The sequence below is a fragment of the Embiotoca jacksoni genome, unplaced genomic scaffold (assembly GCF_022577435.1).
Source record: "Embiotoca jacksoni isolate LCO1_2020_lvr unplaced genomic scaffold, fEmbJac1.0.p SCAF_1, whole genome shotgun sequence".
Classification (NCBI taxonomy): domain Eukaryota; kingdom Metazoa; phylum Chordata; class Actinopteri; family Embiotocidae; genus Embiotoca; species Embiotoca jacksoni.
Genome location: NW_027185229.1, coordinates 24789710 through 24803349, shown reverse-complemented (window position 1 = coordinate 24803349; position 13640 = coordinate 24789710). Strand labels below are relative to the sequence as shown.

The 13640-nt window shown below is 42.4% G+C and overlaps 1 protein-coding gene across 6 annotated transcripts in view; it reads left to right on the top strand.

Annotated features, from left to right (window-relative positions):
- The window catches only part of eif4g3a (eukaryotic translation initiation factor 4 gamma, 3a), a 50067-nt gene extending 36972 nt beyond the window's left edge, over positions 1 to 13095 (top strand). For all 6 annotated transcript variants that reach the window (XM_069149593.1, XM_069149567.1, XM_069149560.1 and 3 more), the window contains 15 exons: positions 57 to 161; positions 2248 to 2386; positions 2676 to 2806; positions 4991 to 5081; positions 5781 to 5898; positions 5985 to 6223; positions 6620 to 6732; positions 6922 to 7094; positions 7932 to 8057; positions 8197 to 8278; positions 8770 to 8868; positions 9141 to 9287; positions 10237 to 10318; positions 10445 to 10591; positions 11967 to 13095. In XM_069149593.1, coding sequence (XP_069005694.1) covers positions 57 to 161; positions 2248 to 2386; positions 2676 to 2806; positions 4991 to 5081; positions 5781 to 5898; positions 5985 to 6223; positions 6620 to 6732; positions 6922 to 7094; positions 7932 to 8057; positions 8197 to 8278; positions 8770 to 8868; positions 9141 to 9287; positions 10237 to 10318; positions 10445 to 10591; positions 11967 to 12148 — 1974 coding nt within the window. In that variant the 3' untranslated portion in view covers positions 12149 to 13095. The remainder of the gene's footprint in view (positions 1 to 56; positions 162 to 2247; positions 2387 to 2675; positions 2807 to 4990; positions 5082 to 5780; positions 5899 to 5984; positions 6224 to 6619; positions 6733 to 6921; positions 7095 to 7931; positions 8058 to 8196; positions 8279 to 8769; positions 8869 to 9140; positions 9288 to 10236; positions 10319 to 10444; positions 10592 to 11966) is intronic.
- The last annotated feature ends 545 nt before the right edge of the window (positions 13096 to 13640 follow it).

Here is a 13640-nt window from a genome sequence, read left to right as displayed (position 1 = left end):
ACAGAGAATTTAACCTTCACATCTCGAATGAACCTTCCCTGTCTCTCTCTCATCAGCCCCGGATGGATCAATATTTCAATCAGATGGAAAAAATCGTCAAGGAGAGGAAGACGTCATCTCGAATACGGTTTATGCTACAGGACATTATAGACCTGAGATTGGTGAGTGTCTGCTTCTGATATGTTGTTTTTTTTCTACTGTGCAGACGTAGAGTCCATCATGCCTGCCCTTGTTAAGGCAAACCTCGTGATAATTTTATCCCCACGGAGGTGCTTCATTGATTTCTCTGACCCCCTGAAACATTTTATTGTTGTTCTGGTCATATTTTACTAAGCTGATATCTACTATGGCTCTTGGTATTGAATTTTAACACCTTTTTCAGAGAGACTGATGGGAGAAAAAACCTTGTGGGAAAACACTTTGTAAGACGGAAACAAGCCTTGAACCTGAAGCCTATTAAAAACCTGACCGTGTATGTGCTTGATGTTCGAGGGGCTGATCATCTCGTACTGCGTCTAACGCATAGTAAAGGCTTTTTATTTGAAGTAAATGTTTTATTCTAATATTGTGAAATGTTCTGAACATTTGCAAACATCATCAGCACAATATGTCAGTTTCAAGTAGTGAATGAACACAGCAGGGGAAAAAAAATATTGAAAAGCTGTCTGCATTTGTTCTACTTCACTTATTAAAAATAAATATGTATTTTATTCCTTCTGCCAAAATCATTATAAGCTGCAATTAATTCTATTGAGTACTGTAAATGGGATTACTTATTATGCAGTTTACCACCATTAATGGCTGTTGGTTGGTTGCGAAGAAGGAACCATCAGACATAGTAATAATAAATCTGTAGAGTTTGCGGCTGTGCAGTGTGGCCATTAAATAAAACCTCTTTTTTTCTTTCTAAAGCTTTACCTTTTCAATCAATATTGTGTTCTGCAAAATGCCAAAATTCAAAAACAAAACTGACTACTTGAAAAGCTGTCATCCTCATGCATACACAGTGTTATAAATAGAGAGTATCGTCTCTGTGTTTCTTCACATTTATCAATCTGGAAAATAACAATCACGTCTCTCCCATGGCTTCACCTCTTGATAATATAAACAAACACAGCGCACTCAGATCAGGTCCTGCGCTCTTTATACTTCGTCCCTCTTGCATTGTAAAGTGCTAAAGCCACTATGAGCTGTAACCGTCCTGCATCATACATTAGTTGCACAGTTAATCCAACTATTCTCAACACAGTTTACTCAACAGTCACAACTCCAGACAGTTTATACAGCTCATTTCAGTTCATGTTCAAAAATAATAATTTGAATTAAATTAATGTTCAAGCAGCCAGAGTTTAGACATCAAAATGATCTGTCGACTTCATTCATAGATTTGAACCACTTTTATACACAGAGATATATAAGCGCATACACATGATGCCCTGTTTCATATTTTGTGTTGTTTTCATGTTGACTGTGTTGATGCAGTTTGTTTATTTAGGTTGTTTTAACCTGAATTTAAAAGCCTAATGGAAATGACATTGAATTTGAGCTTCTTTTAGATGTCACATCTGATCCACTGTTTTTATATATGAAGCATCTTTTTATTTGTATTTTTCCGGTTAAATAAACAGCGCATTAATAAAAAGCTGCGGGCAGATGAACATTTTCTGCTCTCACAACGCTGGCACAAACAAATGTATGAAATTGGGGGAAGAGAAACAAACAAGAAGCAAATGACTTGACGTCACCATTGTCATCTTATGCTTCTCCAGTTTAGACATCTGCATTGATTAAACTGAACTTCCTCTTTAGCTCTTACCAAACAAGCTGTTTGAATCAATATCACCGTCTTGTAGAGGATGCCGGAAACACAGATTCAAACCCCTGCTGCGCTGCCCTCCTGTCAAATTTACAAGTCAAATCAGCACGGCTGCTTATGCTGTACAGGAGACAGAAGTCCACTCTGTTTAAAAACACAACCTCCATGTTTAGACAGGCACAAATATTAATAGCAAATGATGGCTTGTCATGTTGGCGCAAACTGATAGCCTTGTTAGCACATCTGAGCATCATCTGTGACTGACAGCTTCTTATATGTGAACTGACATGTGTGCTGTGATATAAACTTGCAAACACGCCAAAGACGTTTAAGAAAATCAGTTTGAAACTAGTGAATCTGAATCTACGGTTTGATTAGGAAGTAATTGTACCACTCTTTTATTTCTATTTATTTCTATTTATTTTTTCCAGCACAACTGGATTTCCAGGAGAGCCGACCAGGGCCCGAAAACCATCGAGCAGATCCACAAGGAGGCTAAGATTGAAGAGCAGGAAGAGCAGAGAAAAGTGCACCAGCAGCTGCTCTCCAAGGACAGCAAAAGACGGCCAGGTCAGGCCCGCTTTCTAAATCCTCTTTAAGGCTTAGACTCACATCGGCACAGCCACAGTGACTCAGGGAGCCTACGAGCGTACAGACATACTTCCTGTCCCTATAGCCTGCAGAGATGCTATTGTGTCCAACAGCAGACAGGAAGCCCCCGAGACCCTCCCATCTGTCAGCTGACCTCAAATATTCCGTCATGTATAGCAGAAACAGTGAAATATTAAGACTGAAATATACCACTGAATTTCCACTGAGCTCATTTTTAAACTTTTCCTGCGTTTATGTGGTCCTGTAGATCCACGGGATCAGCGAGATCAGAGAGATCAGCGAGATCAGCGCGGACAGCGAGAGGAGACCTGGAACACTGTGCCTATGACAAAGAACAGCAGGACCATCGACCCCACCAAGATCCCAAAGATCTCCAAGGTGAGAGCTGCTGCCGTGGCACGCGGGAAACACCTCATGTGACTGCTCGCTGTCATATCACCTGAAGCTGCTGCCTTGTTATTGACCCATGTGGTTCAATTGCTCACGTGACTGCATATCAGCCATGTATACAATAATGTGAATACCCAGGTGCTTGTAGATAAATATACTGGGATGACTCTTATGACCAGGACTGTGTATGTTTGAATACACAGGAGCATCCTCTACTGAAATCATGTTGTAATAAGTCCGCTTTTACAGTTTTAATCGCAGGTTGTTCTTCAGGCTCGAGATCAGGGCCGTTTAGGGCATCGATAGTAGCGTATTATAGTTTAAGATAGTCTAGTCGTGTGGTAATCATAGCGGTATCTAAATAATCAGGCTTACTCTTGTTTTATTTCACATCCTGGATGTGATTATTACCAGGATTAGACTCCTGACAGGAGCACTCGTGTGCACGTGAACATATTCATTGGATGATATGTGTTAGTGGTGTGACCGGCTAGAAGTTATGTAAAGCTTAACTGAATTAAAATAAAGTAGCGCGATGTTTTTTTTCTGCATATGAAAAGGCACCTAGGGTATCAGTGGAGGTCTGAAAAAGCTCAGCATGCCCCCATAAGAGTTCAGTTAGATAATCCATTCAATCAACAGGTATCAGTGATGGTGGTGGGATCAGAGATTACTGTTGTTGACAGATCCATCACTGATTCATGCATGCTTCTGCTTGTATAATGACTCTGAACCTGCAGGCTGCTTCGTACAGTCACTCTTGGTTGAACTTTACCAGGTCTGCATTGTAATTTGGATAAATCGGCGCTGATGTTTTTCGTGTCGAGACAAGTTGGTCTCCTGTTTGTTCAGTGTTTTTCCACGTCGGTCCCTCACAGCTGGCTGCTGTTCTTCTGCTGGAAAGTTTGTGTACACAGAGAGGACATGTTTACACAACACCAGGACGAATCTGGTGGATCATTTTAACTGGGCTGTGCACACAAATGTTCCCTGTTCTCATCTGATCTACATTATTGTGGTTCACATGTTCAGTAGTACATGAACGACTCCCCCCTGCTGGATGTATAAAGTACTGCTGCTTTACATAACATTACATTACATTTCATTTAGCTGACGCTTTTATCCAAAGCGACTTACAATAAGTGCATTTCAACCATGAGGGTACAAAACCCAGAACAACAGGAATCAAGAAAATACAATTTCTTCAAGAAAGCCAAATTACAAAGTGCTATCAGTAAGTGTCATTTTAAGTGCTACTAAAGTTCTACTGTTCAAGGTAAAGTCGGAAGAGGTGTTTTTTTAGTTTGCGGCGGAAGATGTACAGAGTTTCCGCTGTCCTGATGTCGGTGGGGAACTCATTCCACCATTTAGGAGCCAGGACAGCAAACAGTCTTGATTTTGTAGAGTGTTTAGCTCGCAGTGAGGGAGCAACAAGCCGATTGGTAGAAGCAGAGCGGAGGGAGCGGGCTGGGATGTAAGGTTGGACCATGTCCTGGATGTACACTGGACCCGATCTGTTCACAGCACGGTACGCAAGTACCAGTGTTTTGAAATGGATGCGGGCAGCTGTTGGTAACCAGTGAAGGGAGCGGAGTAGTGGGAGTGAATTTAGGAGGTTGAAGACCAGTCGAGCTGCGGCATTCTGGATGAGCTGCAGAGGTCAGATGGCACTAACAGGTAGACCTGCCAGGAGGGAGTTACAGTAGTCCAGACGTGAGATGACCAGAACCTGGACCAGAACCTGGACCAGAACCTGCGCCGCCTTCTGAGTGAGAAGAGGACGTATTCTCCTGATGTTGTGCAGCTGCATGTTCTGCAACTTTAAAAAGTTGGTTCATTTTTGGAGCTCCCCCCAACCACTCCTGCTGGAAGCACTCTGACAGTTTTATCTGCTAGTTGAACACATAGGAGGACACTCATGGATACAATATTTTCACTAGCACTTTCATTGATTAACATTTAAGTTACAGCATTTGCCCAGTGTAAAAAATAAATAAAAAAGCGTACTTTTCACCGCTGAGCATTTTGACAGCTCAACTAAGTGACAGTCGTGTTACTGTAGATTCTGCTCTTGGTCATTTTCCTTGTCACATTTTGTCCTCCTGTTTTCTTTGTGTTCCTGTTTGAAGCCGAAATATTGAAGCTTGTTTTTAAATGACTCTCTTTCTGCAGCCTCAGATGGATGAGAAGATCCAGTTGGGCCCACGGGCTCAAGTCACGTGGGTGAAGGGCAGCAGTGGAGGAGCCAAAGCCAGCGACTCAGGTAAGACGCCACGGCGAGCTTCAACATCCCGGAGCTAGTTTTTTTTCTTCCTAATAATACCTCTGATCGTCACCTAGTCAGCAGTTGTCTTGTCGATTTTTTTACTTTGATTTAGGGTGTTTAACAAATAAACATTTTAAAAATAAGCATGTGGGTTACCAAGGAGACTGAGCACCACGGCTTTTGTGCTTTTTCACCGGCAAGTACAGCTGCAGCCGGCTCAAATTTCACGAAGTTCAAGTATCAGTATGAAACATTTCAGTTCGATTGACGTGTTTTCTGACTACGACTGAAGCCACATATGATGACGGCTCTTAAAATGGCAGCTTCCAAGTGTAAAAACAGAGCTTGAAAGGGAGGTTCGAACCGTGCTTGTTCCCTCATTCAGCACACCTGATTGGTCGCCATATGAAGTGTATATCAGATTGTCCTTTTGGGTGGAGGGAATAGTTGACAACATTCAATCATCCATCAAGCGCTGTTTATGAAGCATGCTGATACTTTAAGCCTGAAGCTTACAGAAGATTTCGCTCCTTAAATGACATTTCAGATTAAAATGACATTTTCTGCTGCTGAAATACTAAATTGTGATGTATGGCTGCATACTGTGAGCACTGAATGGATCTAATAATGTTTAGATCTGTTGTCTTGATTTGCTGCTTGTTGTCATTCACGTTTCTTACATTATCCCCGTAACAGAACTGTCCCGGACTGCCGGCCTCAACCGGTTCTCTGCTCTGCAGTCGACGCCCTCACCTCAGCCCTCCACCACACCTCCACAGAACCCGGACTATGACTCCAGGAGAACTCTGGCAAGGTAAAGGACAACACCAGCTCCTCAGGACTATCTTGGTTTTCCGAGAGATCCGTATGTGCAGTTCAATTTTTTTCCCTCCCTTCCAGCGGTCGTAGCAGCACAGGCCGAGAACGCAGTGAGAAGCCGCTGATCTCTGCCCCGCCGGCGGCGGCGGCGTCGTCACGGCCCGGACCGTTGGTCAGGGGGGGCAGTTCAAAGGAGCTGCTGGAGAGTGAAAACCCAGAGGAGCCGCTGAGAGACCGGGAGCGGGAGGGAGCGGAGCCCCGGAGACCGAGCGTCACCGAGGACAAAACGGAGACGGAGCGCAGCAGAGTCGAGGACCCCGGTGAGGACACGCTGCTGCACAACCAGAAGCAGATGACATGTGGGGTTGATTTTTGAAATGAAAAGAAGTGAACACAAACTCCTTCGGCAAATATATATTATATCTTTAAAGACACTGTTTTATTAAATTAACTTTTTTCTTTTTTTCTTTTTCTTTTTGTAGCTCTATGACAATCTTTCTGTTATCAATTTAGGAGTTTTCATCCACTCTTCCTTCCAGATCACTTCAAGTTCTGAGATATTTTAGTCTGTCTTGTATGCGCAACATGTGATCATCATGTTTATATGAATCAGAATAGAGGAAGGAAGTGTTTCATCAGAGCCGACCAGCCACGGAACTGAATCTGGCTCTTACCACAAACAGACCCGGTTGTGACTGTTGTTTATATGTTGACAGTGAAACCTGAGCTAGTGGTCCCGACCCCGGACAGGCCTGCCCTGTCTGATGAGGAGATCGAGAGGAAGTCCAAGTCCATCATTGATGAGTTCTTGCACATAAACGATTACAAGGTAATGGATTCAGCAGGAGGTGAAGCCTGAGTTCGGTCGTTTACAATAAACATCAACAACCTGCTGCTTACAGGAATTTAAACAAAAATAAATTCCTGCACTGATTTGGTAGAATGTAGATGTCGTGTTTTAGGTTCTCATTAGTTTCCCGGTCGGCCAGTCATGATCATATCTCTCATGTTTCTGCAGGAGGCTGTCCAGTGCGTGGACGAGCTCGACCTGGGCTCTCAGCTGTACATCTTTGTGCGCGTCGGGGTGGAGTCGACACTCGAACGCAGTCAGATCACACGGGACCACATGGGCCAGCTCCTCTTCCAGCTGGTGCAGCAGGGATTCCTGCCCAAACCCCAGTTCTATAAAGGGTCAGTTCACCTGTTTCAGGCACTTCATGGAGCAATTTCTCTGGACAGGGGGCCAAATCTCTGCTGACCCCTTTCTGTGAAGTCGGAATATTATTTGAAATACTTTTTTCTCTTGATAGATGTTCTTTTTGCTCTTTTTATTGTGTCACAGTTTTTTATTTGGCGCTGCCTTTTTGACCGTTGAGCAGAAAAAGAGAACAATTTCAAATGTTATTGCAACACGACTACGTCCGTCCTGATGTTTTGTGTCGTCAGGTTTCAGTCACATGTGAAACCAATGATGCATTGAAGTCTGAAAATGTATTACTTTCTAGCTTTCTTATTGTAAACAATACTAAATATAAAAGTGATATTTTCCAATTACATACAATATTCTCACAATCTGTCAATGTAGGAGGAACATTATGAGATAATGTGAAATTAATTTGGGACTGTGCATTTTAAAAAACACATTGGTATGAACATATTATAATTTCTGTGTTTCCTTGGAGGTTGTTTTCAGAGTGGGTCGATTTCCTCTTAAAGTAAAATTACTCATTTAGAGAGAAGGACCATAAAATTTGAACCAAGACCAGTTCAGTTCCTTTTCTGAAGTGGTGATAAAAAATAATAATAAGGGGCTGTTCTCAGACAGGACAGTCAGTTCATCCAGATGTTTTGAAAACAATCTTGAAGACTGCCCAATATGATGTAGGAAAAGATGACATTTTTACAGACTCTATATTCTGCTTCTTGACTACTAAAAACAACACTTTGTCGACGCTCAAAACGTAAACACTTGTCTGCGGTTTTGAACGTTTCCATCGTAAGAACCACTGTGTCCCTGTGTCTTCTCAGGTTTGCGGACACGCTGGAACAAGCGGACGACATGGCCATCGACATTCCCCACATCTGGCTGTACCTGGCCGAGCTGCTCAGCCCTGTGCTGAAGGAGGAGGGCTTCTCTATGAGAGACCTCTTTAGGTACTGACGTGTGTGCCGCTGAGGCCACATGCGGTAGCAACGCATATCACTGCTGCACATTTTACTGCAAACAGAGTTTTGTATGAAAAACAAAATGAAGAGCTTAATTTCATTTCTTTTATGTCTGTTTTTTTCACAGTGAATTAAGCAAACCTTTGCTTCCTGTGGGAAGAGCTGGGATCTTAATTTCTGAAATACTGCACATACTATGCAAACAAATGGTAAGAAGCACTTTCCTGCTCTTATTATAAAGCCAGTGGAGTGTCATAGTTTAGTTACAGATTTAATCATACACACTTAATGTGTAATAGCAAGTTCAGTGATTGATAAATGATATATATAATGTTCATTGATGCACCACAGTGGCATTCACGGGGACATGTTTTTGGTTCCTTTATTCACTATAATTACTGCAAGTATACAATAATTAGTTTAGCTTGCAAAGAAACAGGTGTACTTTGATTGTTATGCGCTGCACACTACATTTCATCATCGCACAATGATGTTGAGCACACTCAGCTACACAATGAAGTCTGTTATTTTTTTTTTGCTCCGTAGCAAATCTCGGCTGATTTTAGGAACATTTATTTAATCATTGAAATTGCTTACATTTTTAAATATTGGTAAACATCTATGCATCTACTCTTTTCCTGCAGAGAATGGTGGAAAACTGGATAACTATGTGTGATGTGGTCTCCTCTTGTTTCCACAGAGCCATAGGACTGTGGGTTCCTTGTGGAGGGAATCTGGCCTCAGCTGGACCGACGTTCTGCCAGAGGGAGAGGATGTCCAGGCTTTCATCTCACAACAGGTTGGTGATGAAGGCCTCCACTCAAATCAAGACTCGGTATTAAAGGAGAAGTCACCGTCCGTCAGCTGTGTGGATACTTATCAAACCTAACAAGCTGAAAAGGAGCCGTTTCTAGCATTCTCCCCATTGTTCCTTCTCCTTCTCTCTCTCGCTCTCTCTCTCTCTCTCTCTCTCTCTCTCTCTCTCTCTCTCTCTCTCTCTCTCCCCCCATTTCATGTTTTTTCCTTTATTTGTCGTCCCCTCATCCTATAAATGTCCCGTTGTCCCGACAGAAACTCCAGTTCGTTCAGTCGGACAGCTCCAAGCCTGAGGCGGCTCTGTCTAAAAGGATCCTGTCTCCTGAGGAGCTGAGCCAGCAGCTGGAGAGACTCCTGCTGGAGGACATGGCCAGTGACGAGCAGATCTTTGACTGGGTCGAGGTACACAGGACATTTCACACAAAGTTTTGACCTTTATATACTCGGTAGAGTTTCACTGGGAGCAGTTCTCTCATTTTCAGCAGCACATTCACACCTGGGAGCTCCCGAGAACAGCCGCAGACTCTTTCTTAAGAGCACCTCAGCGATTCATAAATCTCTTTTAATTTTGTTTTATTTTATTTAATGACACGTAAGACTATAAATTAGACAGAACTTGACTTGGTTAGTCCAACGAGAAAGACCAAGCAGTAAGAACTGAAAGAAAGGGGAGAGATACTCCCAGACATCGATATCAGTGTCAAGCCTCAAAAATCGAATTTTAGTCAGACTATACGTTTTTGTTATTGCAATTTGCAATATTGTTGATCTGACTGCATCATTAACTTGATGATGGATGCAAAACAAGTCCAATAAACTGCTTTCATTTGTAGCGGCCGGTACGCAGGTGGGTTCTGAATCCTCTTGCATACAACATGGCTCACAGCCATTTTAGTGTGCGGATATAATTACAGAGCACATGGAAGAGAGCGCTTCATCAATGCCGTCCAGTTACTGTTGTACAACTGCAAAGCCACCCGATAGTGGACATGAGCACCAGATTCATTCCAGGACAAGTAGCTGTCAAGTGACACGTTGGACGGTTGGAGTGTTCGGCCAGAGGACACCGTCCCAAAAATACCACATGATGTAAAGGGAAACCATTGTAAACACTTGTCCTGCTGCGCACACACAGTTGTGAGGATGGAGGATCTGTCATTGGGACTCCACGTTTCAAACATCCTGTACTAACTGAAAACAAACATGCCGCCTCTTTCAGTGTCGGCTCTCCGGAACATGTGTTTTGGTTGTGTTTTTTTTTGTTTTTTTTGTTCAATCGTTCCAGTGCCAAACTGAGCCACCTGAAACTGACAATCAGTTTTGTCCTCCCGCTCTGCGCTCCATTTCCCAGGCAAACCTCGATGAATCTCAGATGAGCTCGTCTCCCTTCCTGAGGGCTTTGATGACAGCTGTGTGTAAAGCGGCAGTAAAAGGTAAGCACTCCACCACCTGGAGGAGGAGCGTCCCTCTCCTGCAGAAATCGCGACGCTGATTGCAATATTTACACGCTGCCAAAGTTTGAGCCGAGCACTCACTCTCCCTCCTGCTTTGCTGCCCAGATGATAACGCCAGCTGTCGAGTGGACACGGCCATCATCCAGAGGAGATTGCCTGTATTACTCAAGTACCTTAACTCAGACACTGAGCGACAGCTGCAAGCACTTTATGCACTTCAGGCGCTGATCGTTGCCCTCGATCAGCCTCCAAGTAAGTGCTGCATCATAGTTTTCTCCCTCAAAGGAAACTTTAAATGTATTTTTCATCACTTCTTTTCTTCTTTTTTTTTTTACCTTCTCATCAGATTGATGGTTACAATTACAAAAACAGCATTCTCAGCTTTATTAATGGAGAGAAAAACAAACCTCACCACAAAGTCTGTTTAGTAGCTGCTCTGAAGCTGTCGATCATTTCACATGATTTTTATCCGCAGAAGAAGTTTTCATTGTTGTCATGGAAATGCAGATGTTCACATTTCTTTTCGACTTCAAGAACTGAAAAGCTGAAAGCTGATTCTGGATATTTAACCGCTGTTTCCAAGGTCAACAATGGATATTGATGGAATTATGAATGTTTATGTTGTGTGTCAGTGATGTGATCGACTTGTAGAATCTGGAGTTAGATGATGTTGCTGATCGTCGTAGCCGAGTGCAAACTACTATTTTAAATGACTCATATTTACGGATTTTTTTTTTTTTTTATATGTATAATTGTTAAAAGAAATCGAGAAAGTGAAATACAGCGTCGTCAAGTCCGTCCTGCTTCTATTAAGTGATCAGTGGATTAGATTTGATCTCACAACAGATCGAAACTCAATTTAACAAACTTGTTTGGAGGGCATGTGATGTATTTACAAGCCCTGATTCCCTTGTAACATATAATCATCCATTACAATCTTTATATTTAGTTTCTGATATAATTCGTCAATCAGAGATCAATGGGAAACGGTTATTAGATCAGCTCAGTATGATCAACATCATGTGTGTCTTGGCTGATGAAAAACAGAAATTGACTCGTACATTTACGAAAACTATTCACTTTTTTTTGGAAAGCAGATAGTGATTTCTTTACTGCCCTTTTTAGACATTAAGTATATGAACCACAGAGATGGAAAAGTTAGATTTGATCTTCTCACAGGCTGCAGCACCTTCACCATTATGAGCCGCATGCACGGCATCTCGTTTTTTTTCTCTCGTGTCAATCTGACCGTTTCCTGGTTTCTTAAGCTTTCTTTTCTTTGTGCAGACGACATAATTCGGTAATATTACTCTTTCCAAGATAAGGTCTACAAGAACCACATTTAATCTGTCTTCAAGCATGTTTTATCTGCACCCGATTCAGACATGATGCAAGTCTCTCTGGCTCTAATTCACACACGAGACCAGCATGTTCAACTTCCATCACATTCACGTAGCAACGGCTCTGAAGTTCGTGCAGTTTGTTGACCTTTGACCCATATTTGGCTGCAGCTCATACTTCACCCACCACGCCGCTCGATGTATTCCAGCTTCAGGTGCTTAATTTCGCGCGATTAAAAAGCAGTCAGAAGGACGCGAGGTGACCGATCTTCTCTCTCCCCCTCCAGACCTCCTCCGGATGTTCTTTGACTGTCTGTATGACGAGGACGTCATCTCGGAGGACGCGTTCTACAACTGGGAGACGAGCAAAGACCCTGCCGAGCAGCAGGGTAAAGGTGTGGCTCTCAAGTCCGTCACGGCCTTCTTCACCTGGCTGCGAGAGGCGGAGGAGGAGTCAGAAGATAATTGACGAGGGAGACACCCACGGGGACGCGGCGAAGTAGAACTGCATCCTTAACGCAGAACAAACTTTCAAAATGGGCGCGTGGGCAGGACGACATGTTTACGGCTGGAATTTTTTTCTGCGGTACGGTTCAGAAACATGCCGCCATTTTGAGTTTGGATTCCAACGGCGGACGCACTAAATACCTGTATTATACATAGAAAATATTTTTGTTTTAAATTTTAACTTACTTTTCTTTTGTTACTTTTTAAGAAGAGACTTAAAAGATACCTAGGTTCTGGACTCTTTAATTTATTATTTTTTTAAGGACTGCAAATATGAAAGTTATTTAACATTTGCAGATGCTCACAAAATGCGAACATGACAACAGAAATAACAATATAAATGAATATAATAACAAAATAATAATTGTGAAATAAATAGCCTCCCCGGATTCTACACTGTTTGGTTTAAAACAGGGTAAAACAAAATTATTTTGGGATGAAGGGGAAGCAAGAGATTAAAAAAAAAAAAAAGAATAAAAAAAAAAGGAGTGAATGCACAGGAACTATTAACGTTGTCTGAGGTCAAAGGTTATCTTGTAATAACCCGGAAATGTTTCCCTCAGCCTTGGTTTGCTCTGCGTTGATATGTACATACACCTCCTGAGAGGTAGACGTATGCATTCATGAAGCGATGCAAGTCGGTCCACAGAAACTGTCGCACAAACGCAGACGAACAAGCCAGATACATTCAGTTGAAATGAGCAAAAATGCAACTTTAAAAAGCAAATGGCCAGGGTCGCAGAACAACACGTGCTTGTAATACTTAAGACCTACAGAGCAGATTAAAGCTTGTAAATACATTAAAGACAAAAAAGGTATTTAAAAAAAAAACAGCTGATTCTCATGGTTTCTTCTTTTTGATCGTTGGAGATGTGGGTTGTCAGATATATATATATATTTTTTTTTGTGCTCGTGTCTCCTGCCTGATGTGTGGTGTGTGTCTAATAAACTGAGCCGGTGTTTTAAGTTTTCCTGTTTGGGAGCAGAAGATCTGAGCTGCAGGAGCAGCTGGAAGCCGCTGAAGCGTCAACAATCACAGTAAATTAACCCACGAACATTGCGATGGCTTTCAAATTGCCGCGGCACTAATTCTGTTTGGCGCATACAGTCGCATTCGTACCTCGATGTCCGTGTGATCACGCGCTTTTCTCGTCACCGCTTGTGGTTTGAGTGATTAGAGTCGTTAACTTCTCGTCACGGGCGCGCATCAACCTGAAAAGCATTTCAGGTACCTAATGTAAACATGGACACGGGCGCTAAAAGGATTAATCGGTTAAGTTGATCGACAGACAATTTAGTGGCAACTAATCCGATAACAATTTTTTTGTTTGTTTTTTCTAGCAAAAAAATGCCAAATAATCGTTGAATCCAGCTTTTTAATCGGGATAATTTTCAACTTAACCCCCCCTTCCCCTGTTGATTGAACAAAACTTAGGCTTTAGAAATTTGTGACA